This window comes from Pelodiscus sinensis, chromosome 3 (assembly GCF_049634645.1).
Source record: "Pelodiscus sinensis isolate JC-2024 chromosome 3, ASM4963464v1, whole genome shotgun sequence".
Taxonomy (NCBI): Eukaryota; Metazoa; Chordata; order Testudines; family Trionychidae; genus Pelodiscus; species Pelodiscus sinensis.
Window position 1 is genome coordinate 120,703,555 of NC_134713.1, and position 27,993 is coordinate 120,731,547.

A 27,993-nucleotide genomic window follows, 5' to 3' on the forward strand; every position below is an offset into this window, starting at 1 on the left:
TTCACTTATAATTAAGGCTATGACATGGTTATTTAAGATTTCTCTGAGCAAATTATTTGCAATATTACATTAAAAGATGTTAATGTTATTTAGGTTATTATTAAGGTTACAAAATCAAGAACTCAAAAATTAGAAAATGGTAGAATTAAGGTTGCCTATCTAGTGCCCTGACTTCTTCTTAACAGGTAGGACTTCCTCTCATTTTAAATACATGGATGTTTGATAAAAAGAACTTTTGCCTGATTTAATCAACCACTTTTTCAGTTCTATGAAAATGTCATTACAAAATTTCCAAGAAATTTCATGAACAAGATCAAGAATTGCATTCTGATGTAATAAGCCTAAATTAGAAATTAATTAATATAAACAAATAGAAGTAGTTGCATACCAAGGCTGTTACCCACTCTGGCACTTTGAATGCAGAAGGAGGGGGCCAGTAAGAGACCTTAAAATACCCTACCACTAAAGGCTTCTGCTTAAAAAACTTTCTAAGGTCACAGATTTCCTAAAATTGGGTGGTATGCTGCTATCACCCAAATGCAAAAGCCCCTGGAAAGCCCAAGAAGATGCACTTGGGATTTTCTTCCTGTGGGGTAACCCCAAACTCTTTAACCGTTTCTCAGGAGAGAGCTTGAAAACAAGATGTAATTTCTTAATAGCTGACTTTCAGTCTCAGGCACATGCACATAGACCCTCCTGCCTTCTAGGACACAGGAATCAAGGAATCATATCATATTTTTATGAACAAAACAAAAAAGATGTAGTTGGTAAAGTATACTTTGTTGCTAGGTGTTAAAGAACAACTGAAAAAAGGTAGACTAAAACAGAGAATTACTTCCCTGGGATTCAGTACAGAGGAGAGCACAAGTCAGAAAATAACCTGATTGCATCTAACTAAACATTCCCTGTGCAGTTACATATCCTTTGTTCCAAGGTTCAGTCCTTTCTAGACTTTGATATTTGTGGGATATCCCCTCCGTTCTCTTGCCCTGAATGTCCACAAAGACTGAAGCAAACAGAACCTGTTTTGATTCAAAGCCCTCACTCTGTTCCCATTGGCTCTCCGGGCACCCTGCCAACAGTTCCTGGATATCCATTTTTTTCTTGATTTAACCCTTTATGGACAATATAATTAACTGAATGCTGGGATGTCTAGAAAAAGGTAGTACCTCTCCCATCCATCACATTGCAACATAAAAAAATAATTGTGCAAAACAATTTGCTGTTTCACTTGTGGAGATAAGTACACTTTGAATAAGCAAACTACAGAATTTGCAGACACAATTTAAGTGCATTTATATTTGAAAGTTTAGCTTTAAGGATGTATTATGCTATTTCTGGACACTGAACATGAACAAGCCAGTCTAAATGTTAAATTCCATAACACTGAACAAATCTTTTCAAATATTTTGTGGAAACATTGTATTTACTTTTTCATTTTTGTTTCCTCCATTATATAAATTAGATTAGAATTATTTGAAGCAATACAGCCACTGTCAATATGGGATTCTGGTTTCACCAGTCAATTAAAGTCACGTTGTGTGCTGCCAATGTGGTAGTTAAAGCAGCTGGACATTTGCCTTGAAGAGTTCTCCCTGCATGGGGGGGAGGGGGAAACTGATATAAAGTTGTGTAGAGGGGAGGGTGTGTTGGGCTCAGAGTGGAAGCATGACAGAGGGGAAGAAAGATGGTGTAGTGAAGTAATGCTCTGCTGGGTCCATTTCTCCACCAGCATAATGTCTCTGGAGCAGAGGCTTACATCAGTGATATAAATTAAAGCTGTCCCCCTGCTACTTTTACAAATGACAGGTCTGGATGATGAGATCAGGGAGCCTTGACTGGCTCTTATCAGTGTCCCTTTCCTGCTGTGCACAGGCAGATCTCAGTCACCATGGTCAGCAAATTCTCCTGCAAATGAAGCCATGCGAGGGCACTGCTATAGTCAGGAATAGCTCTGTTGAAGTCAATGGAGTTTCACACAGGTGTAAAAGTCTACAGCATGGATCTGATTGCAGGATATGGGCCTATGACTGTGCTGTGCTTGAGCATGTTTACTTGCATATGTATTCATCTACTGTACATTGGTTCTCCCTTGCTTAGGTGTGGTGGTGACCAAAAGTGAACACCTCACCCTAAGTTGATGCTGAGCAAATGTAAGTACAGGAGCAAGTCAAAATCCACTGGCTTAGAAAGGAAGAAGTGTTTAGCATTTGTGGCTGATGCAAGCAGACAGACAAAGGAATCATTTAGACTAATATGTGTCACTACAAAGGCAAGTAGATAATGAATTTTGGGGGGCTTTTTCCACTTCCAGGTTCTATAACTGAGAAATCACCACAACGAGAGGGTACAGGAAATACAGGTAAATATCTCAATGTTCTGAGTTTTTCTAAGCAATGAAAACTAATAAACTTGCAGTATTTGAAACCCTGATCTTTCACAAGTTTGAAATGTCAGAGCATGGGGTTTTTTTTTTTTTAACATTTTTTAACTTGTCCAGCCTCATCCCTAGAGAATTTGCTACTCTGGGTTAACTGGAAAATAAATTCCCTTCCAAGCCCATTACTCCCCTCCCAGTAAATTGTTGTTACATTTTTATTGCCCCTAATATTCTCTTGTCCTGAATGTCAGCCTGTTCTGTCTGTCTGGTAGAGCCGGCTCCAAGATCTAGGTAACTGGTGCCATTACTTCATCTCCATAGCAACCTGGACGTGACTCATCTCAGGCCTGGCACTTTGTTCTCCCAGTCCTGAGTTCAACTGATGGCTCATATTCATATCCAAAGAGTTGCTGCTATTAAAGATACATCCTCATGTATGCATGCTATAATATTTCATGTTCCTGAGGCAAATTCATATTTAATGTGACTCCACTAACACTGGTGGGAATTATACCATGGATGAAGTTGTGCTCTTGACTTTATTTAAATAAACTACAAAACAATTTTTTTAAAATAGTCATTCTAAAGGCAAATGAAAATATTTGGACAAATTATATTCTCTGTAATGCTGGTATAAATGAACTTCAAAGGAGTTACTCCAGATTTATGCCAGAATAAATAAAATAAAATAAGAAATAAAAATGCCCAATGTAATTTTAGTTGCTTTTTCTTTCACTTGATGCATTTGATGAAGTTAGTTGCAATGCATGAAAACTTATGTCATAATAAAATTGCTAGTCTTTAGGGTGCCACTGGACTCTGTCTTTGCTGAAACAAAGGCTACCTCTGAAATTCTTCCTTCGTGTGTTTATCAGACAGCCCCTGGGATCCACTGAGCTTTAGGTATCCACAGACTGCCAATATGCTTTCTGTGGGTCATGAATTTCATTCTTGGTTATGAACTATATTTACTGTACCATGTAAAAAAACCTGTCTGGGGCTTGGAAATCTTTGTTTTTATCTGTGAGCCTTTCTTTAGAGAGCTAAGCGGTGGTGAAGATAAAATAAATGAGTCTTCCTGTCTACATTCAACTCTACCAAAACCAGGCATGAAGGGAAATGTTGTGGAACATTGAACCATCCAGCTGTGTTATTTGCTCTTGAGGCCAACCAGCTGTTAGCATTTACCTGGCTAAAGATGTCTGACTCTTTTTTTGTTTTCATACCTTATTGTAGGCACACCTTGAGGTCCTTTTTCTCAATCATGCTGAGAGTGTTTTCAATCAACATTTTTCACATTTTAAGATCTTGTGTAGTCAGTCTTGAAAAGTATCTGTAGTTAATAGCCAACCAACCTCCAAAGTCCTCTAAGCATGAGTGTGAAATTTCCCTCAGAGATGAACTTTTTCATCTGACTTTGATGGGAGAGGGAAGGAGAAAAGCATGACTTCATCTGAGATGAGTTTTGATCTGCTGATACATGAAATAAAAGTGAATTAGCAAATCAAAACCCACCATATATTTTCTGTCAAAAAACCCACAGCACACTCATGGGTATTATCACATGGGAAATGTGCCGTTGTAAGGAGGTGGCAATCTGATTTTACATTCCATAAAACCAATGCTGCAGAATGCCAGAAGCTTAATGATTACTGATGAGGATCTGTATGAGAGTTTGCAAAGCCTAAATGAACAGCATCTATATAATCAGAGGCCATAGATGAACAGAGTGTATGTGTAACGTTGTCTTCTTCATCAAGAGTGTTTGTTTTGATATTACACGGTTACAGTTGACTTGTGCCTTGTTTCTATTCACTAGCACAACTTCGGCACAAAATGCAGATGTCCTGTTTCCCAGAAGGTTCCTGATTCTTCCTTCTCAGTAGCTGAATCCACCCTCTTTTTCTTCTAAGATGTCAATTCCTGGCATTTTGCTTCAAGTAGCATTGTCAAAACAGAACAGATCTAGAGGCCACTCATATAATTATAACAAATGATGTTACAGGAGTTTCAGCTCTGTCTTTGCTTTTACAGTTTATACAGTAGAAATATTGTCCCTTTGACCAGGAATTTCTAGAATAGAATAGAATAGAATAGAATAGAATAGAATAGAATAGAATAGCCATACTGTGTCAGACCAAAGGTCCATCTAGCCCATTATAGGATCTCTTTCCTATCATCCATTTCCAGACACATCAGAATAGAATAGCTGGCAGGCCATACAAAGATGGCCAGCAAGATTCCTGTGATATTTCTAAGCCCTACAAGTTCTACTTCTGCTTTGTCTGTTATAAGAATAAAGCACTGCAGGGGCAGACTTTCAGGCCTTTGAAGATGAGGATCTCTACTGAACTGACACTAGTACTCTTAAACTAGGGGGGGGAAAAAACTTCAGGGACATTTCCTGCCTTACTAATGTCTCCATAATCCAGACATTTAATCTCTTTCCCACTTAGGACTAAAAAAAATGTATTTTAGCTGAAGAATGCTGTTATCTGAATCAAGGCCATATCCCCTTCCTCTGATTCTAGCAGGGGGCACGGCAATGTTTTGGATAAGTTAGAGTTGAGTATCAGAGTTGTTTTTAAACATACACCTTCACCATGATCTATAAACACCATGATTTTAGTAAACAAATTACATTGAAACTGCTCTGAATGTATATAGTGGTAATGCCATATTGGTCCTTATTCTGAAGGATTAATTAGTATACATCTTCATTCCAAACTCTAAATATATATGTATTTTCAAAAACAGGTGGATATGAAACAGCAAATACAAAAAGTTACTAGTGTCCCAATGGATTGTTCCTTTTCAAGTTAGGTATACCTCAGCTATGCCTGTTGCTATTCCCCCACTTCTAAGGAGAGACAATCTTTTTCAAGTTATACAGATATCCTCAAATCAAAGATCTGATTCACTAATCACCAATAAGATCCTCTCTCTTCCCATCTTAGCTCTTCTAAAAATATCATGGACTAACTTTTTAAATACCACTTGAACAAAAGTATTCATTAATGGAACAATATTGCCATTAGAATAGTTTTCACTGGCCTGCTCATCTGTATAGTTTCCATAAATAGAGCTGAATTTAGGCAATACCAAATCTAAGAACAAATGATCTATCTAATGAAAATGTAGGTTGGAATCTAATTAGAAAAAATGAACAAACACATGAATTAATTTCTTGGTATTATTTATTATTATCCTCCACCCTTCAATATACGGAGATTTTTCTGAATCAGATAGTTTTGACAATCTTGCTTGAAGTCTTGAATTCATACATGTGTTTGCTCTAAAATGAGCTGATGGCTTCAGTCCCCTTTCCAGATGATATTACAAAAAAAACCACCCACGCCCTTTGGTAAAATTGACAGTAATGTACATTCTTCTAATCCATCTCAATATAATGACCAAATATTGACTTGATAGGGAGAATGAATGACTTGCTCATCTGAAAAGGAAGTCCTTCACAAATTTAGGTTCAAGAGTATTAGCTGGGAAGCTTCCACTGTTGCTGCTTTGCTTTACCTGTTCTGCAAAGAGAGGACTTAAGGATAGCAGCATGACTATCGATTTAGTATTTATCAGCAGTACTATGTTCCCGAGGAGTAAATTATAGTCTTGTATATTGGGAAGGGATAGACTATTTCTTGTTCCCTCGCGTGATATACAGAAAGTTAACAGAGTGGCAGGGTGTGTGATGGGAAAAGAAAGCAGGATGAGGCAGCTAGTGAGTTACTGTAGCAAGGAGGTGGATGGTATAATCCATTTTCACTGATACCTGAAATCATCCTAGTAAAAATAGGTGCATGTCATTATATTCTGTTATAGCTTCTATGCAAAATATTGGGGAACCAATGAGATTGGGATCCAGAAGTGATGAACTGAAAGAATTCTAGCCAAATTCCTGAACCAAGGATATTGCTTCTGGTGAGGCATCATAATGTTGGATATGGGTCTACTTACAAGAAATGCCACCAAGTGGCCAATATGTATTAAGTTATATTGCATACTGTGGCTCTTTTAGTGTATTAAATCATAAAAATAGTCAACCCCTGCAAATAGCTATAAAAAGGTATTTGGGTTGAAAAGATGTACTACAGATTGAATCTTTCTAGTCCGGCACTCTCTGGTCCAGCAACATCTGTGGTCTGGCTTGATTTTAGTTAGCTGGCTGTCCACTTACCATGGGCATGGCCAAGTTTCCTGCAGTCCCATAAAATTTTTTATAGCCACCAGTCCTGGCTCTCAATGTTCTGTGCTGTTATTTAGCTCTAATTTACCCCTAAATGTCTTCTAAGATTCCAGTAGACAATATTGACTTCCCGTGGTTTGGCAAATTCTCTGGTTTTGCACTGGTCAGGTCGCAAGAGTGCTGGATTAGAAACATTCAACCTGAACTGTTTCACAAAGCTTCGCTCATTTGAACTATTTTTTTACAGTGAGATTTTCTGTTTATATGTCTTTCTTGCAATGCTATTGAATAAGTTGAAAATTTAGCCTTCATTGTATTCTTTCCAGTACATTTTATGCCCTCTTCTTTTGCAATGGCCGTTGGTTGTAGAGGACGTGAATGGCTGACTGAAGGATGATAGTAATGCAAATGATTGTCTGGTTCTTTAAACTAAAGATCTTGTTTGTGAAAACAGCTGGCATAGCAAATTAATATTGCCGTGCCAAAAGAAACCTTGATTTTGTTTTAGGTTGTCAGGAGGATTATATCCACTCACTTGCCCAGATTGCTTTTGCTTTCACAGGGCTTACTTTTTTTCTATGCCTATATCAATTCTCTTATATTACATAGTATTTTTTTACCTTGGCAGTGAACGACTCACTGACTGATGTCTTAAAGATCTTGCACCCAGGTCGTTTATATACATAAAAAATAACTTTAAATGCCATGGATTTATAATCTGTAGTTTGTGTGTGCTCTATACATCAACAATACTTATGTTGTTTATTAACCGGCCGGGGCTATGTGCAAATCATTAGCATCAACCATGTATGTACACTTATTTAGTTTACTCTCATAATTGTAGTCTCCTTGCAAATCTTTTCCATTCTGAATTCAGATGATGCTTCAGCTCCTGCGCTGGAGACACAGCCTCAAGGTGATGAGGAAGGTAAGCATCTTTAGGAATGGTAACAGAGTAACACCAAAATGACACATTATATACTGTATACTGGAGCATAACTGTTTCCTTAGGGTACGTCTACACTTGCAGCCTATTTCGGAATAGGGCTGCAAATGTAGGCATTTGGAATTGCAAATCAAGCCCGGGATTTAAATATTCTGCGCTTGATTTGCATCTTCCTGGCCGGGTGCCATTTTTTGAAATTTACAAGCCCGGAATAACTGCCCGCGTCTACACACGGCAGTGAAACGGGCGTTCGAAATAAAGCCCTATTTCGAACTATCTGTTAAACCTCATTGCAGGAGGAATAACAGGTAGTTCGAAATAGGGCTTTATTTATTCACCTATTCCGAAATAGGCTGCAAGTGTAGACATACCCTAAAAATAAAGGCACCCAAATGCTTCAGGATTTAGCACAGTATTGGTGATTTGCCAAGAAGCTGAAAGCTGTCATGCGTGTTTCCAAGCCGGAGTACCGCAATCTTACTTATAAAGTCAGCAAATTGCATAGGGACATCACAGAGACAGAGTAACTATGGAATCCCACAACCCCACTTTCACCATCATTTTTCAGAGTGGAGATTTACTTCAGACTTGAGCGTCTGTTCATATTAAAGTGTAACGGGCTAAATTCAAAAGTTTAAACCAAACCCTGCCCTTATTATGCCCCATACAACCCTGCTGAAGACTGTATTTTTTCATTGTTGCTATAGGCATGGATTTAGCTGTTGCAAAGTGCTGCACTGTATCTTTTTCTTTGTTAGGCATGTACTACAACGTGCTGTCAGCCTTATCTTGTTCCTTGACCACTTAATGTTTGCTTGCTACATTTGTTTTTTATTTAAATTGTAATAATGTAAATATTGTCCTGCTTGATTTTTCTAGATATAGCTTCTCGTTACCCTACATTATGGACCGAACAAGTAAAGAGTAGGCAAAACAAAACCAATAAAAATTCAGGTAAGAATATGTGGTCTTTTTGCTTTGCAAACTTGATTGGAAATAATTTAGTAAGTCATATTCAAAATGCAGTTGTGGAAGTGAAAGTTATTTTAAATACACCAGAGCTTATACTTCCATCTTGCTATCACAACAGTGACCTAAGATTTGTGATATAATATAGAGATTATGCAACATGATTATTATATTTTCCTTTTTCATGTGAAACATTTTGGCTAGATACTCAGCTGGTGTAAATCAGCACAGCTTGTGTGAAACTGCAGGAGGGAGCTGTGACAATCTGAACAATTACAGATCTGGCACATTTTTCTCATCTACATTAATACTTTGTCTCAGAGAGGTAGCCGTGTTAGTCTGTAACTGATAAACAATGAGCAGTCCTATGGAACCTTAAACTAAGCGGGTTTTACTCACAAAAGACCCATGACCTAATAAATGTATTAGCCTCTCAGGTGCCACAGGACTGTTCATTGTTTTTATTAATACTTTGTATATTTTTATGTATCTTGGTAATATATAATAAATATGTACGTAGAAAAGATGCTGTGGGGCTTATGCGTGAGGGAAATCTGGTAGAGAGAGATCTGAATGGGAGCAAATGTGCCATTAGAAATAGCTTTTCAGCTCAGAAAAAAGTGGAAGGACAGATTTCTCAGTTTTTCTTTCTTGTTTTATAAACGTGCCTTTGGCCAAATTATGATAATTTGTGAGTTAATTATCAGGGACCAATTTAATATGGGTTTGATGACATTGATTTGTATTTTATTTTTTAAAGTTTGATCTTTGTTTGCTAGTCTTTATAAATAAGTTTTCAGAAATGTGGAACTTACTTTCTGTGCACATGTTTAATGCTCACAATGAAATCTCTCAAGTCCTGAGAAATCTGCAGCTATGAAGGGCCACAAATTCTACTCCAGTGATAGGATGAGCTGCAGAAAACTCCCCAAATAGAATCTCTTGGAATTGCCTGGTTCTCAGATCTTATGTTTCTACTCTAGTCACTAATTGAGCCGGGGCGGATGATAATTTTGCAGGGCCCAAGGAAACGCCGTGGGGCCCGGGCCGGCACAATTTTGCGCATGCGCCTCGGCAACAGCTGACCAGAAGTAACGTTTCGCGCATGCGCCTTGGCAGCAACCGACCAGAAATAGCGTGTGTGGGGTGCGTGCGTGGGGCCTATTGAAGTGCCCTGCCCTATATCCACCACTGAATTGAGCTCCTGTATCAGATAATGCCATGGGCATGAATAATAGATAATACCAAGAGATATTCACTGGGTACAAAGGGTTTATACAAAACCAAGGCATTGCTAATAAAGCCCCTGATTCAGCAAAACACATAAGAATATGTTTAAGTCCCAATGGAAATTTAAGCATGTACTCTAAACTAAACAAGTTAATGAGCTTTGCTGAATTGGGTAAAAATGGGTATAAGAAGATGAGCAGTTTTCCAAAGAAAGAAGTGTATATTGTAGGCCCCCACAAATCTCTATTTGTCAACTATATGGTTTATTCACAGTATCAAAACAATGCTTTCTCATACTTCCACTGTTGTTCAAAGAGAATATCACAGAACTTAAAAAAGAATAGCCCTACAAAAAAATCTTAGGGGATGTGCTAAGCCAGAGGTGTGCAAACTGGAGGGGCACAGCACATCAAGGGGTTGTAAATGGTTCTCATGGTGGGGGGAGAAGAAACATCAGCCATCTGACCTTTTAAAAAACAAACAAAAGTGCAGGCTGGGTTATTTTCAACAATTAGGTAAGTTTCATAACTATAACAGGCCTATGATGCCTTTAAAATGAATTTTGATTCTCATTAATTTTAAAACCCATTTAATGATTAATAATCGATACTAAAAACATAAACTGGCAATATACATCATAATAGTTGAGCACCCAAAACCCCTTGTGAGAAAGATACTCTAATACTAAACCAAAGGAATGAATAGCCTCATCTGTTTTCCCTCTGCCTTACACTGTGACCTTCAAGGCTGGTGCAAGCACAGCCTAATCAGCAGTGAACAGATTATGGTGGCATAGAAAGTATCAAGCACTGGCTCTAGGACAATCAATATCAAATACACTGTTTATGAACATGTTTGCAGTTTGCTATGTGTTTACTACTTCCTAATAACCTTTACCTAGTCTTATATATTTAATAATATAAGTTTTCATTCCTTCCACCAATTTGTAAACAACGCCCCCATGCAACAAACAGTTTCAGACTTCAAATAATAGAGAGAGGGTGCAACAAATTCTGTGAATGATACGGATGGTGTGTGTGTGGGGTGGGAGGATGCAACTGGAAAAGTTTGCACACCATTATTCTAGGCAAATGCTTTCCCTGCTGTTTCTCAATTTAACATCAGCCATAATAAGCAAAATTCTTCTGGAAGTGTAAAAAAAACCCCAAAAAACAAAACAAAAAAGGTTCTCCAGAAGAACTTCATTTTTCTGATATTGGAGACCAATTATATCCAAAGAAAAGACCTACTGAGTTTGGAACTAATTTTAGTGATTCAAAATTCAAACATGAAGAAGTTTGGGAACTCATAAAAGAAAAAGCTGATGAATGCTACGGAATGTTAATGAGAGTCCTTCATCGCTGATGAGATCCAATACATCTAAATTAAAAGGAAATATTTCGGTCCCTGTTTTTTCTTCTTTTACCTGTACAATATGAAACTATTGATTGGGAAGCTTCAAACTTAGAATATTTACAATTAGAATATTTATTAGTTGTGTTAAGTACTGTCATTGTTCCAGCTTCCACCTATATGCAGCACAGCACAGATATGGCATCACTGCAGAATTAGTCTGGGCTACAGATTGTGTGTTGCTCCATGCAAAATATCTTCTAACCTGAATGTAAGGGTGCAGACAAGGCTGTGGGTATAAGATGACACAGGTTTCACTTCGACCTTGGTTGTCTAGCCCTCTCCACAATTCCACCAGGACTTTATTTTCTTGTCTAATTCCTCCCTTCCTCTGCATCGTATTTTAGCCCCAGGCCTGGCTGCCCCATTTCTTCTGGACTTCCATAGCATTTGAATAAAAGTCCTCCAAGAAATCCTTTTCCTGCACTGCCAGCTGGCTGGAAGCTGACATTAGCCTCCTGGAAAAACTGTAGTGCGTTGACATGAGCATTTCTTCAGAGATGTCCTGCAAGGACAGACACATTCTCCCACGATACATTACAAGTTAATTCAACAAGTGGCCCAGTTTAATGCATGACTAAGAATCATGAGATAACCTGTTAGAAATAAATCTCAATGCATGAACCAGCATAGCAGCATTGTGAATGCAGCACATAGGCCTTGCCAAGCTAGGACTTTACAGTGGTGGGACTCCATCCAGACTAAGCGAGCCTAGAATAATTCAACAGTGAATATTTATGCTGCTTTCTTTTTGAGGCTGAGCCTCCAAAACGCCAGTGGTGTGTTTTTTCTCAAACCCCTAGAAATATAGATTAAACTTCCTCCTCCCTAGCCCCTCCCTCCGTATCAAGCCTACTAACTCCTTGACTGATCTCAAACCATTCAGGTACATCCAGGTAAAATTTGTCTGTATACTACTAAACGTACTGGGTATGGACGCATGATTGATTCCAATGAGGTAAATGAAAAACAAAACAGAACAAAAATCAAATCCTGCACCATAAGACTAAATATAGATCTCTGATAGTCAGTTTGCTGAGCAACTCCTATGTGTCCAAACCAGTTTGCATACACGTGTGCATGCACACATAGACACACACACATACGCTTTACATACAAAATGAGGCGAAACCCAGTTAATCAATAATGGGACATGTTATCCCTTGTTGTACCAGTGTAACTCCAATGGCCTAAATGAGATTGCTTTCTCTGGAGTAAATGAGAGAATAATCTGGCCTTCTATGTAAAAGTTCAACAAAACTGTAATCCAGATGTGGTTCTTCCTCCCCCAGTGTGAGGCTCGCGAAGTCCTTCCCCCCTGCAGCTTGTAAAGCCGCCCTCATGCCCCTGAAAATGGCCCTTTCCTCCCAGCTCCCTATGCTCACTGGGGTAAGGGAGCTGTCCGGCATGGCCATTAAAGATGGAGTATTAAAGATGTCATTGGACGGTGGCCTGATGAGGCCAAAAAGCCTCTAAAAGTGGCAGTCCTTTTTTTTTCTTTCCTCGACAACTTTGTCCTGGCTCTTCGCGCTAGATCCTTTGATATCTTGGCTCTTTGCCCGGAATGGGTTGGCCACCCCTGCTATAATCTATATCAAATACAAAACCCAAAATGTAGTAAAGTCCAAGTTGCTACTTACAGTCTGTATGGCACAGTAGTTTGTGTTGTTTTGTCTCCTTTATATTTTGTATTTACGTATGTATGTTTATTATATCATGGTGGAAGATTCATGGCCATATATAAACTTTCCTTGATGAGAGAATTACTCATAAATGTTGTTGTAACATAAGCATGTGTGATTTTTAAATTATGTGCCCTTCTTCGCAAGATAGTACCAACACTTTTGATGGGTTAAAGACTACAAATGAACACATTGTCTTTATTGTACCTCACCATAACTGGCTTGTAAAACATTTGCTGTTCTGTAAGTGACCTGTCACTTATAATTAACCAATAAAACTAGTATTGGCTTTTAGTAACTGGGGAACTGAAATAATGGTGCAGGAAATTCCAGTTTACACTAGCTACCCCATAACTTGATTTTTAAAAAGTCTAAATGAATTTAACAAAAAAATTGGAAGATTTACAGATGTAAATTCTTGGATTACAAGTCAGCATTGTATAACAGTTTCTGGTGTACTTTCAGTTTGTCTTCAGAATTGTCCTGACTTCTTTAACTTTTTTAAAAGTTTGAATGTGATGAAGTTTTATGTGTTTCAAATTTCCTTTGATGGCCTGATAAAAAGACCAAGAAAAAGTCTTTCCATGCATTTTTTCTGCATTTATAAAAGTAATGTTTTGTTCCTATATGAGATTCACCAAAATATGAAAGCTCAGATTCTCTGCTGGTGTAAATCAAGACAACTCCATTGAAGACAATTTACAACCTGACTGACAGTATTTTACTATAGCTATTCATATTCTGTTATATGTAGCTATCAAACAGCATATTCCAAGATATTTTGGTCAGATCCCCAATTGGTGTAAATTAGAGTAGCTCTATTAACTTTTTATGAAGCTATACTAAGTATTGTCAATAAACAGAAAAAGATGCCCAAAAGAAATGTCTTCACATCACAGTGAACCTGACATTGATTTACATGCCTAAATTTAAGAACACAAATAGTTTCACTGAAGTAATGAGTGAAAATGTTGCCCCACTGAAATCAATGGCACAACTCTAATTGAATTCACTGGAGCTAAGATTTCATCTAATTTGCTTAACTTGGGGGCATTATTTGTTTTGCATATACACAGGAAGGAAAATACCATGTTTGGCATTTTATTTAATTTTTCTAAATAATGCACTAGTATTTGATCAATACTGTTTAACATCACATTGTCAAAATCAAAGCTACAGAAATATGATATTTATAAGGCAATAACAATCATCCATTGAGAGCTCAATCCTAAAGCATTTTTATTGACAAAATTCTGTCACATAGTGAGGCTACAGGTACAGTTATGATGAGAGGAAAATTTGGTGGTCTTAGTTTTTACCATTCAGGAAGAGTTCTTGAACAAACAAACTTACAAATGGACAAACAGACACACTTCTAAAGTATACAGTAAAACTAGAAGACATACCCAATATAGCCCAGACAGATGCACAAGTTCTATACATAATACCCTTACTCTTTCTGTGTGTGTATGCATACATATAGTAAAAGAATTACCTTACATTGGACATACAGGTTAAGACAAGCAATTCTCTCTCTCCCTCTCTATCTCCTTCCCTCTCTCAGATAATTGCTTTTTCTTAGATAACTGCCCAATTAAATATTATATAATTAGTTACATAATTTTATGTTAAAACATTGTAATTTTTCTACATGTAAAACCCTCATTGACAATAGAAATGGTACCACGTGTTTTTATCTACTGCTCTATCTACCAATCTAATTGTCTTAAATTGGACAGGAAAGTAAGGAAAGTAATTATCTTATCCTGTGTGTATATATATAGAGAGAGAGAGAGAGAGAAGGGAACTGGATACTGTGCACACATACTTTCAGCACTTATTTTTCTTTCTTACATGATGCCTCATGACATGTGTTGCTTGAACAGCACAACTATGATCAATATTGAAATTATTTTAAATATGTGTAGGATAAGATAATTGCATGTCTTAACTGCCTGTCCAGTTTGAGTCTATTAGAAGAGGCTGTCAGTCAGTGTGATTAATGTAACAGGTGGCTATTACAGTGTTTGTACAAAGCTTTCCTTAACTGGTCATTTATCCAAGATTAAGTAACATTTATGCAACTGGTTGCCAATGAGTTTTTTGGTGATTATTATCATTAAAAAAGCCCAAAGGACCTGATCCCAGAGGTAAAATTCACTCGAGTATAGATGGCCCCACAAAACATATTCTGCATTTAAGTGCTTATATTGGCCCCTTCTGAATGAGGCTAAAACTTTCAAAAGCAATTTTGCAGGTTTAAGAGCTTCAGGATAAGACCCAAAATAACATTGTCTTTCATTTTAAACTAAGAGTTTGTTTCTGTGCTAATACAGTAATTTGTACTGGCCATCAGGAAATAAGTAAATAACAGACAGGAAAATGAAAAATTATTCTGTGCCTTTTTACTCTCTCACATGTTTTTTCATTTCCCAGATGTGGCTCTTAATATTAATTCAAGAGTAGTTTTGTGTAACTAAAGATATATGACTTAGCACAAGAAAACAGATACAGACAGCTGAGTACTTACAGTAACAGGTGTCTTAAGAATTCATTATGAGTGCTCTTAATCTATTTGGAATCGAATAAATTCAAAGTCATTTTGTATTGTAGAGAATGTAGGTGTGTCACTCTTGTTCATGATTAGCAGCTAATAGACATGCACATCCTAGTGAATTGATATTAGAACACACACAGGAAAGATGAATGGGAATGTTTTCAAATCAATGTATTACTTTAAACATTTTTTGAGTTTCCAGACAGTTAAGTGACTATAGAAATGGAACCCAGCTGCAAAGTTTGGCTTCTTCCCTCAAATTTGCTTGTATTTATTTTGGTGGTTCTAGTTTAGTTTAAGTTTATCAGAATGCACCTGTAGGCTTAAAGGGCTGGATTCACCAGTGTATTTGGGAGGCCTCGTGTAGATCCACTGAGACAAAGCAGCCATAAATCTAGTTTAAATGACCAGAGTTAAAGCGATTCACATAGCTGCTTCACTTCTCCAGAGCAGTGCAAAACCGCAAGAGTTGTCCCAGTGAATCTGGAGAATTAATTGCAAAATAATGTACTCCAAATGTAAAATCTTTTTTTCTTTCTAATACCTGGGTTTAGGACCTTAGGTTTTGGTGTTTCCTTGCACAACTGAAGGCATCACTGACATCCAAAGCAGGGAATTACATTCCCTAAGCTGCATTACAAGTTAGTGATGCTGTCAGCTATAGGAGAAACTTAGGGTGTGTCTAGACTACAGAGTTTTGTCGACAAAAGTGGACTTTTGTCGACAAAACTATACTTGCATTTACACTACCGCTGAGTTCTGTCGACATATCGTCGACAGAACTCAGCAGTTTTGTCGACGCTGGTAAACCTCATTTTACGAGGCATAACACCTTTTGTCGACAGAGTTCTGTCGACAGAAGGTGTTATTGCATGTAGGGTTATGTCTAGACTACAGGGTTTTGTCGACAAAGCAGCTTGCTTTGTCAACAGAACTAAATGTGTCTAGACGCTCTTTGTCGACAGAAGTTTTGTCGACAGATACTGTCGAGAAAACTTCTGTCGACAAAAGCCTGTAGTCTAGACGTACCCTTAGAGCCTTGAGGGCCTGAATACTGGTCTTGGCAGGTAAGTACAGAAAGGAGGTACATAAACAATTTCAAAACATATTTATTTTGTCATTTTAACTCCCAGATGTATCCTGTTAGTGGGAGCTCAGTCTATTAGAAATGAGCCTAAACTTAAACCCAGAATCCAAACAGTGCCAAACACTCACACAAATGAAGGAAGGTGGAAGGAAGAGAAAGTGATTTTGAAGGGAGGAGGAGAGGTTGACATGATGGCAGACTGAGGGCTTCCAAGAACAACCAAGAACATTGGAACCTCCCCAAACTCCTCATGCTGGCCCTGACTGGTAACTTACTGAATGTAAGAAATCTACCTGGAATATATTGACTGAGTAAGGACTGTGAGGGCACTTAGGGAAAGAAGTAGAGTGACTATAGACCCCTGTGGTTGGGGGCCAAGAGTGCAGTGCCCAGGAGTATACTGAGCCCTTTGGTCACTGAGCTGTGCTCCTAGCGCCCACCACTGGCCGTGGGGTGGTGCTTCTGGCCTCTGGCCAAAGGGCTCCACAGCCACCCTGCCTCTTTTCCTGAGTGCCCTTGACATTGCTGCTCCTCCACCTCTCTCCCTGAGATTGAACTTCACCACTAGCCTATTTGTGGTGCTCAGGAAGCACTGGGAGGATAAAGAAAGAGTTGCTGAACAGAGGGCACAGCTTTTCCCTGTGAGTAATCCAACCCAGGAAAACCCACGGAGACACCGGACCACAGATGTTGCCGGGCAGGGGAAGTCTGGATTATAATTACCTGTATAATTTATTATTTTTATTTACTGTAAAGGCAGCAGTGTTAAGGAACTGTGGTGGTGTGTAGAGACCATCCTCATATCTTATTAGATCTCAGACTTGATTACATATATATTATGGTAAATTATTTTGAAATTCTGGAATTTTTTTTGTTTTAGTTTTTTTTTGTCACAAATCAAAAAGTCCAGTGCCAAGGCACGCCCTGTCCATTGAAAAGCAAACCACTTGCTAATGGGTTGGGACTGGGTCAGTAGAAACTTCCAACCTAATATGCCATTAAGGCAAGGCAATAAAATGGGCATCGTACTGATACACTGTTATCCCAGTTGTCACTGGCATTTTCTAATGCAGCCCTAGCTTTTATTTTGTTATTATACAAACAGGACATAACGTTCTTCCCGCTTCCTGATCAGTGAAGACAATTACTCATTGTCCTTTCTTTTTGCTTGTTTTTTTAAGAAGTCCTAAATTGGTAAAGGAAAATCAGTGTTTTCTTTCTTCTCTCTCAGCCTCTTCCAAGAGGATAAACCTTTCCAGACCTCCCCAGAGAGCTTGTATATTATAACGCATTCTTATATTACAGTCTGCTGGATTATACTCATTATAGTATTACTCTATCTTTAATAATCCTTTTACAAGCATTTTCATTTATCTTCATTTTAATTTTACATATTAGCTAAAAACACTTATAAGCCCAAAGTTCTGGCATCTTCAAGCTTCTTCCTCCCACCATGGCGAAAAATCCTCCCATCCTAAACCATTAAAAAGAAGAAGAGTTCTGTTTTACATCCAGTTGATATCCTTTATGTTCAGGATGTTCTACAGTTTTATTTGACCCCCATAAGTGGGCAAAAAGATCTGTTTTATGCAAGTTTGAAATTTTCTGCTTTACTGCATTTGTTAAAATTTGGTGCCAACAGATACTAATCTTCACTGAACAATTTTTAATTATGTCATATTGCTTTCTGCAGCAACTAATGACAAAACAGACATGTCTTAGTTCTTTTACTTTCAGAGTAATGTCTGTTCTGCCCCCATCCTGGCTCTGCACAGCTAACCAGACATCAAGCTGAATAATCATAAAAGCCTTGTGAGGTAACATAAATTCAAGCTGCTTGTCAAGCTAGTTGTTTCTATTTTAATAAAAAGATATAAAAGCTAATGAAGAGATATGTATTCATGGATTATAGTGTATCCAAATAGGTTAATTTACACCTCTGAAAGAGAGTTTGATCTACTGTACAGAGAGTTTGGTATTGTCCCTAATTCTGCTAAAGATTTGCTTTGTGTTCTTGGGTAAAAGACTTAGGCCAAAATTTTCAATTTGAAACAGCACTATGTTAAAGTGGGCTTGCTAAAGGAACTTCAGTTGAACCTCGGCAAGGTTTACACTGACCAATTAGGCTGCATCTAGACTGGCATAATTTTGCACAAAAGCAGCTGTTTTTGCACAAAATCTTACCGCCTGTCTACACTGGCCCCAAGTATTTGCGCAAGAACACTGACTTTGTAATGTACAAAATCAGTGGTTCTTGAGCAAACACTCTGACGCTCCCGCTCAGGGATAAGCCCTCTTGCACAAGTATTCTTGTGCAAGAGGGCTAGTGTAGACGGCAACGTTAATTTATTGCGCAAGAGAGCATCTACACTGTCACAGATGCTTTTGAGAAAAAGCAAATCTTTTGCGCAAAGGCACATGCCAGTATAGATGCTCTCTTGCGCAAATACTTTTAACGGAAAAACTTTTCCGTTAAAAGTATTTGCGCAAAATCATGCCAGTCTAGATGCAGCCTTAGAGGGCAACACAATAGTGAGCTCCAGGAATCACATCTCCATAGTGTATTTCTGTAGTGTGTAGACAAGCCCTGAAACTTCATCCAGATCTTCAGCTGAAAGATTCGATGTAAGGGTTAAGTATCATAATATTATTAGCTTCCTTTCTCTTCCACTGAACCCTCTCCATCTCCCTCTCTTCCTTACAGCTGTATTCTATCTAAATACTAGATTCTGAGCTGCCCTTATATTTTACAATGCCTGAAAATAGTATTAGTTGCTATTGCCAGGTTGCATTAGAATTTTGTTACTGGAGAAAAAACAGTGACTAAACAGTAAAGCTAGTGTTTCTCATTAAGCACGAGAGAAGGTGAGCAGCCCTCAATAGTGAAAGATCAGGATTAAGGACTATTTAGAAAAGCTGGACATGCACAATTCAATGAGACTGGATCTAAGACATCTGAGGGTGCCGAGAGAGTTGACTGATGTGATTTCAGAGCCTCTGGCCATTATCTCTGAAAACTCTTGGTGCCCAGGGGAGGTACCAGATAGGTGGAAAAAGACAAATGTAGTGTCCATCTTCAAAAAGGGGAAGGAGGAGGAACCGGGGAACTACAGACTGGTCAGCCTTACCTCAGTCTCTGGAAAAGTCATGGAGCAGGACCTCAAGGAATCCATGAGTGGACTAAAAGTCAGATAGAAAGCTGGCTACATCATTGGGCTCAGCAAGAGAAGAATGAGGGGGGACTTGACAGCAACCTTCAACTACCTGAAAGGGAATTCCAAAAAGGATTGACTAGGTTATTCTCAGTTGTGGCAGATGACAGAACAGAAACAATGATTCACGCTGAAGTGGAGGATGTCTAGGTTGGACATTAGGAAAAACGTTTTCACTAGGAGGAGGATGAAGCACTAGAAGTGTTGCCTAGGAAGGTGGTAGAATCTATATTCTGAGTGGTTTTTAAGCAGAGGTGTGACAAAACCTTGGCTGGAATGATTTATTTGGAGTTGATCCTGCTTTGAGCAGGGGGGTGCACTAGAAGATCTCCTAGGGTCTCTTCCAACCCTAATCTTCTGTGTTTCTATGATCAGCCACGGTGTATATACATATCCCAGTCACTGCATAGATAAAAATTCCTTTAGGCTTTAGTGGGAGTATTGCCTATACTCAGTTTGTCCTTTAGTTTGTACCTCCACTAGAAAGAGAAACAAAACCTGACAGTATCCTCTTTATTGCCTTCCTGAACTGTATCCTCTTAGGTGCAATGATGTGAAAATACACTATAAATACAATTAGATAATTTTGCCCTACCTTTGTGAAGATATTTTTTTCAATTTTTCCACATGTAACATTTTTTAGTGTTGGTGGTTCTTGGTCTAGATCTATCAGCATCAGTAGAACTGGTCAAAAATGTCTTGATGTAATTTTTTCAGTCAAAAAATGCTGGTTTTGTGGGAAAGTTTTGCAGAAATGAATCAATTTACACAAAAATCTCGCAGGCCCAACCTTTTTTGAAGAGGGCAGGTGGGAAGGAAGAGAGTAGAGTTTGAGAGAAGGCAGAGCACCTCTTCAGTTCCAGTTTTAGATCTGCTCTATCTTCTATGAAATGCTGCATATCCTTTATTTCCTCTTATTTTCAATCAAGCACTCCTTATTTTCCCAATGAGGAACATGGTTAGTGCACTTCAGGTCTGCTGACAGAGGGCAAAGGGGTCTGTTGCCCCAGGGCTTGACAATTCAAAGAGGCCCAGGGCTCTTGGCCACTGCTGCTGCTGCGGCAGCGGCGGCTGGAACCCCATCTATTTAAATCACTCCTGGCAGGGGTGTCCCTAGACTAGCTGCCAGCAACTGGCACCCTAGGCGAACCATGCAATCCGTGCCCTCACCTCCAAACCCCTCAATGATATTGCACCACCATTTGGCACCCCCATTTAACTTGGCATCCTACGCGATCACCTAGTTCGCCTCTATGGACAGGTCACCCCTGACTCCGGGAGTTCTGTACTGCATGCTCTGGGGGGCTGAGAGGCCTGGGGAAAGGGGAAGTGTGCTGAGTTCTGGGAGCCATGGAGGGCTGGTTGCTTCAGTCCTGCCCCTTCTGCCTGAGGCCCTGCCCCTCTGGGAGTGTGTTGTCTGCTCCCTTAGGCTATGTCTAGACTGCAAGCCTCTTTCGAAAGAGAGCGTCTAGACTGCACGCGGAACTTTCGAAAGAGCAAGCCGCTTTTTCGAAAGAAAGCACCCAGTGAGTCTGGATGCTCTCTTTCGAAGAAGTCCTATTTACATTCAAGAACGCCTTCTTTCGAAAGAAGCACTTTCGAAAGAAGGCGTTCTTCCTCGTGAAATGAGGTTTACCGCCATCGAAAGAAAAGCCGCGTTCTTTCGATTTAATTTCGAAAGAACGCGGCTGCAGTCTAGACGCAGGTGAAGTTTTTTCGGAAAAAGGCTACTTTTCCCGAAAAAACCCCTGAGTCTGGACACAGCCTTAGTGTATTTATTTAGAAAATGAGAGAGCCCCGACCAATTTTCTACTCCATTTGAATCAGTATCTTCAAATAGTAATTGCATAGGGACAGCAACTCTCTCTGTTTATTCCTGTAAAGTTCTATGCAAACTTTAATAATGTCATATAAATATGAAATAAAGATTAAAAGTAGTTGAAATGCCCATCATTATCACATCCTTAACATACATCCTGTGCCAATTTTTCTTCTTCAGGAAGTCATTGATGAGAACGTTTAAGCCGCTTACATAGCATGGTATGTGAAAGCATCTGACATTAACTACTGCAGAGAAGCAGTGTGGTCTAATGGCTTAAGATCATGGCATGTAGCCAGCCACTCCTGAGAGCTAATCCTGGCTCTACTCCTGGGAGTGCAGCTGAAGTTTTGACAGATTGATGAAGACATGAATAAAAGTTTCAGCAGAGGAGTAGTTGTGATAATATCTGGGAAAGGAGATGTATCAAATATAACAGTAAGCAGATTTACAAACTGGGATGACATTGGTAGTACAAGAGAGTTTAAGACTGAGTGCAATGTCTAGCTTCCTAGTAATAAGATGAGGAGAAACGACCCAAAGGAACTAACTGAACTTTGGTTGTGGATGGTCTTGGACTTTCTAATTGACATGGGAAGGGAAGAGGGAATAATATACCTATTTCTCCCTCTTTGCATCTCTCAAGTCTCAACCTCTTTATCTGTTTTTTTCTCCTTTTCATCCTTCTTCTTTTGTTTTCAGGGAGGCTGACAGAATTTCCAGGTGCCTGGGCAAGATGGCGGGGACCTGGCTTTGTTCTTCTGGAAGGGGTGGGGCCTCAGGCGGAAGGGGTGGAGCTGGGGATCCAGCTTTCAGTGCCACCTGTACCACATCGGGTGCCTGGACAGTTTTCCCCCTTTCCCTCCTGTTGGCGGGTCTGGTTGTTACATTCCAAATTAGGACATTACGTTCACCGTTTTTGCTGGCAAAAGTGCTTGGAAATGCCCATCTCCAGAAAACATCACTGAATGTAGTGTCATGGTAATAGACACATACGGCCAGAGACAAACCAAACAGAGGATGTGGTTGTGATGTGAAAGAGACTCTACAAAGGCTCCTGTCTGCGCTTTCCCCTTCTGGGTAAGCTCAGAGGAGTGGCACTATCTGCAGGTAGAACTGTACTGTAATTACCCACAACTGGGACCAAAGACAAGCAGGTCTGCCAATACACAGGCTGTTCCATCCAAATGCTAGAAACCTTTGTAAGCTTCTGTCACATAGGGTGTGTCTAGATTACAGGGTTTTGTTGACAGAAGTGGACTTTTGTCGACAAAACTATACCTGCGTCCACACTGCCTTTGAGTTATGTCGACATAACGTCGACAAAACTCAGCAGTTTTGTCGACATAGCTAAACCTCATTCTACGAGGAATAACGCCTTTTATTGACAGAGTTCTGTCGATAGAAGGCATTATTGCATCTACACTGTCCTTTGCGTCCACACTGTTATGTCGACAAAGCGGCTTGCTTTGTCGACAGAACTGGATGTAGTCTAGACGCTCTTTGTCGACAGAAGCTTTGTCGACAGTATCTGTCGACAAAACTTCTGTTGACGAAACCCTGTAGTCTAGACATACCCTGACTGATCAGGCGGGCACACGTTCCTTTAGTATACTATGCAGATTTAATCTGCAACAGGCTCCAGTTTCAGAACTGCCCAATCTCCTTGGAGTGTCATGTGCTGCATATGCTTCATTTTTCCCTCTTATTTTCATACTATCAAGCAACCTTTAATCTTGCCAAATGAAACAGGAAAAAAAACCCAGACAAAATAACAGGTAGAAAGAACAACAGAGCTGTCTTCACATAAATTGTAATACAAATGTTGCCTTATTAGGTGACTGAATGCCAGCATCACTGCTTCCTGCGATGCTGGCTATCTGGAAAAGTTAAATATTTAGAATCTGTTTTATTTGAAGAGTTCTGCCAAAACCAGCCCTTTGGATTTTCTCTCCTTGTCACAACGGGCTTCAAACTAAACACATGACTCTGAGTTCTGGGGTAAGTGGTGTTGGGGGCAGGGAAGATGAAAACATATTTGGGAAATGTGCTCTGCAAACATGTGTAGAAACATAGCACTTTCTGAAATATGCTTCCTATCCTCATACATCATGGATTATTAAGAAGTATTTATTTATGTAGGGGTTTTTCCATTGATATAAGTTCTTTCCATGGCTGGTTAAACACTTAAAAGTAATTATCCTCTGAGCGGTCAGTGTAATCATATGAAATACTGGGCTGAAAGGATTAAGGATAGTTGTTGTGTACCCTTGAAAGATAGGATTTAGCAGATTCAGGAAGGCTTTAACCTAGCTACTATGTCTGATCTCAAACATCTCTGAGAAATAGTTCAGTGAATGCCAAGGGCCAAATTTTATGCTGATGTAAGTCAGCACAGCTCTTTTGTAGTCAACAGAGTTGTACCAATTTATACACACCAAATGTGGCCCAAGATCTTCAGCTGCCTGGCCTTGTCTCTCTGGGGGCATGTCTACACTGCAGGGCATACCTTGAAATAACCTATGCAAATTGAGCTATGTCAATTGCCTATCTTATTTCAAAATAGCTTCTTTCGAAATAAGGAGCATCTACACAGCACTTATTTGAAACAGAGCACTCTTCCTTTGACTTACCTTATTCCTCGTACAATGAGGGTTACAGGAGTCGGAGTAAGAAATCCTCCACCTTGATAGTATTTTCACGCTATTTTGAAATAACTTCCTGCTGTGTAGATGTAGATTCAGTTATTTTGGAATAGCACTAGTTATTTTGAAACAGTGTTGCAGTGTAGACATACCCCCATGGATGTAACAAATAGACCTGTAATGGCTTTTGTGGAACCAGCTCCAGCTTTCACTTCACCTGTAGAATTGCAGAGTTGATTTGGATTCACACCTGAATAGAGCAGAGCCTGGGCCAGCCAACACAGGTACAGCTGTGTATACTGGAATTATCTGTTTATACAGCTATTAGAGATGTGTGAGAGAAGGCAGGGCTGGAGTCTGGTTTAAACAAGTACAAATCTGAAGTGACTGTTAACTTAGAGGAATGGAACAGAGGCAGGATGTGGCTCAGTGAAAGCAAATGGAATGGTGTGCACTTTCTGGAAAGAAAGTGCCAGATTCTGCTTTACATGGGGTTAAATCTGGATTAACTCTGAATTTTCATGGCTGTAACTGACAGTGGGATGTGGTTAGATGGAAACAAATGCAGCTCAGTGTACTATTATTTTGTTATGCGCTAGGAAGACAGGGACGGATCCTGATTCCAGTCACACACCTGCAAATTTGGAGTCAATCCGGATTCACTCCAGTGTGGAGCAAAACTTGGCCCTGTGTCTAATGCCCAGCAGCTGACTCCCAGCCTGGCCCATACCTGTGTCTGGGTCAGCACCAGATGTGCTGTCAGTTCTGCTCTTTCTGGGAGGGACAGGCACCGGGTTTGCTGGAAACACTAGTTGAGCACCTGGAGCTGCAGGCTGGAGTAGATGGTGCGGGGCTTGCAGATTTTCTTCCTTTGCCATTGATGCGGATTTCTTCGTTCTCAATCAGGGCAGCTTTCTTGTGCTCAGGATCAAAGGTCTTGGTTAGGAGCTGGCAACCCTAGTCTGGAGAAGCCAAGACTGGCAGCCCCAGTGGTGGTGGCTGGGGCTGCTGTAGTGAGGCAAGCAAAGGAGATGCAGAATAAGGGGGTACCTGGAGATCCAGCCTCCTCTCCCATCCACAGGGCAACACCCCGGATTGGCAGCGTGGCTGTGTAAATGCTGGAGGGTGGTGCTCACGTTCTGCCTGGACACCAAAAGCAGCTCTCTGCCCAGGGATCGGGTGCCCTGGAAACGCCACCAAGCAACCTTCATGCAAGGAAAGCGGCTTGTGTCTCTGGCATGAGGAGGGAAGTGTGGGTGTGTTAGGAGTTGCTGGTTTGTTTTTCCTTCAGTCTCAGTCTGGCCATGGGCTGGGGAGGGGGGCAAGGAAATTGTTACAGGGTTTACACACAGGGTTTTTTCTCACAGCCATTTGGATTTTTAAAGAAAATTGATTGATAGGGCAGAGAAACTGAGAAATCAACTGATAGGACCATGAACACCCTCCCCCCAAAATAGGTACAAGAAAGCCCCTTTAAACCTAGTTACACTACCAGTGTAGAGTGCCACACTCTAGTCCATTATTTTGAAATAACTCCTGCTTTCCATGAGGAATATCACTTATTTCAAAATAGTTATTTCGAAATAGGGTAGTGTGTACTTTCCACTGCTGCTATTTCAAAATAACTACTTCCCAAAGTCATTCAAAGTAATTAGTCCCCAGTGATTCCTGGGGATCTAAGTCAAGGTAGCGTATCCACATCAAGGGAGCCTGCCTCGGACTAATTTAGAAGCTTCCTTGTAGCGTGGACATGCTATTTCAAAAAGTTATTTCTGGAGTTTTTATTTCAAAATAATTTTCTATTGTAGACATGCCCTTAGTGACCTGACATCCTTCAAAAGGATATGAGAGTTTTATTGATGAACCAAATTTGCTGGTCAGTACTGATACGCACCATACTGATGCATAGTAAAACATGCATATCCTTTCGAAGGCTGTTAGGTCACTAAGCTATTGATGAACTTGGACCACTGGTGTAAATTGGTGCAACTCACTGACTACAATGGAATGTTTCTTTTCATCAGTTACAGTCAAAGGTGGGGCAATTTTTTTTTAAATTCATGTTGCCCTTGTTTTACCCACAAAGTTTTAAGGTAGAGCCAAGCCAAAGGTCTGGCTTTGTCTGAGTAGCCAAAACACAAGATGAGCCATTTGAGCCGACGATAAACATATGAAAAATAGATGGTGTAAAACTATATTAAAAAGTTGCTGGCACCAAAAAGTAATTGTTCCTGCACACAAACCCCTGGCAAAATTAGACACCCTTCCTAATCTAGTTTCAGCTTGTGGTGGTTTTCCTACCTCTGCAATTAAGATCACTAACTTCCTATGGTCTAGACAGTGCACTGTGGGTGAAATTCATCCCTGTGCAAAGTGCCAGCACATGACCTCTGCATGATTTAATCTCACATAAACCTTCACAGTAGGATTTAAATGATGCATGAGTCTTGTGCTGGCCCTCCGCACAGGAAGAAAATTCACCCAGTATATAGCATCTGACACTGTGGTGGTGTGATGCTTTATGGGGAACATTGACAAGGGCTGATTTATGAGGAACTGTGCCTGAAAGAGAGACTATGCCTGCCAGAGCTCCCTGATTGTACTGTGGAGGGAAGATGTAATGTGCGACACCTGGCTTCTCATGACAGTAGTCAGTGTACCAGGTCCCTACCAATCTAACATCTCTCCAGAAAGGAGTTGTGAGGCAAATCACTCCTAATTTCCACAGCACCAGGGCCTTCAGCGTGCCAGCACAGTACCCAAAATGTGCAACCAGCAGGGCTGACAGCCTTTTTGTGCCCCTGGGCAAGGTGGGGAGGCCCAGCTCCATGCTCCCAGAAGAGGTGGGGCTGGGCAGCCAGCCCTCAATGCCACCTGCAGTGTGCCATGTTGCACCCTTCCCCATGGGAGCCCTCAGAGCCACCCAGAGAATGCTAGGTGGTGTTCCAGCAGCAATTTAAGGGCCTGAGGCTCTGGCCACCATCACGGCTGCAGAAGTCCCAGGGCCTTTGCGCTCTTTGCCCTTCATCCCTGTCCCCACCCCACATCAGTGGGTTTGTGTATACTCTGCCCAGTACTCGGGCCCATATACGTTTTCTGCCCAGAGTTGCAAAGTGTTCATGTTGTGTCCTGAACCAATGCGTCACTTACCCTCCACCAGTGATGGGACTCCAGCCACAAGTGGGACTTGTCCTGCCTGCCACTTAACAATCCCATGACAAAGGATGGAAATGAAAACACTTCCTGTCCGCCCCCCAAAGCCCACTCTGGGGTTCCAGGGATTTTCTCTCTCTTGTGCCAAGGCAGTGAGTTGAGACTGTGAGTTCTACATTGTCCAGACTAACAATCCAGTACATTTCACAAGCACCAAATGCACACCAAAAAGTGTGGTGAAATAAATACATATACATGGTAAGAAGAGCTGTCTGCAATTTACTTGGAAAGCAGGTGTTGATTAGAGTATAAAAGATAGATGGAATGTTACCACCTTGGATTAGAACACAACAAGAAGGCTGGAAAATATTGGGTAATACCAATATTGTAGCGTGAGGGCAAGTTTAGGCCCCGAGTCCACATTCTGGAACTTGAGTGGTCTGATTTCCTTTGATGCTGACTGCTAACTCCCTTTGTGTTGAATTGAAACTGAGCTAACTCAGCATTCCTGTAAATTGGGTTTCTTAAGTGCCTACATATGGACTGTATTTTTTATTAGAGTGGCTCAAATAAATTCTCATCCCCTCACTCCTCTGGCAAAGGATTTCACTTTCACAGGTTTGTGGAAAAAGTGAAATTGTTTATCCTCCCCCCCCCCCCCCAAAAATTCTGAAAACAAATTTTCTACAGGCAGAAAGTTTG

The 27,993-nt window shown here is 40.1% G+C and overlaps 1 protein-coding gene across 3 annotated transcripts in view; it reads left to right on the forward strand.

The window, feature by feature from the left end:
- Positions 1–27,993, forward strand: part of SMOC2 (SPARC related modular calcium binding 2) — a 175,617-nt gene that overhangs the window by 82,725 nt on the left and 64,899 nt on the right. For 2 of the 3 annotated variants that reach the window (XM_075924671.1, XM_006121968.4), the window contains exons 5-7: positions 2,315–2,362; positions 7,423–7,506; positions 8,404–8,478. In XM_075924671.1, the coding sequence (XP_075780786.1) occupies positions 2,315–2,362; positions 7,423–7,506; positions 8,404–8,478 (207 nt within the window). The remainder of the gene's footprint in view (positions 1–2,314; positions 2,363–7,422; positions 7,507–8,403; positions 8,479–27,993) is intronic. The other variant, XM_006121969.4, reaches the window with a different exon arrangement.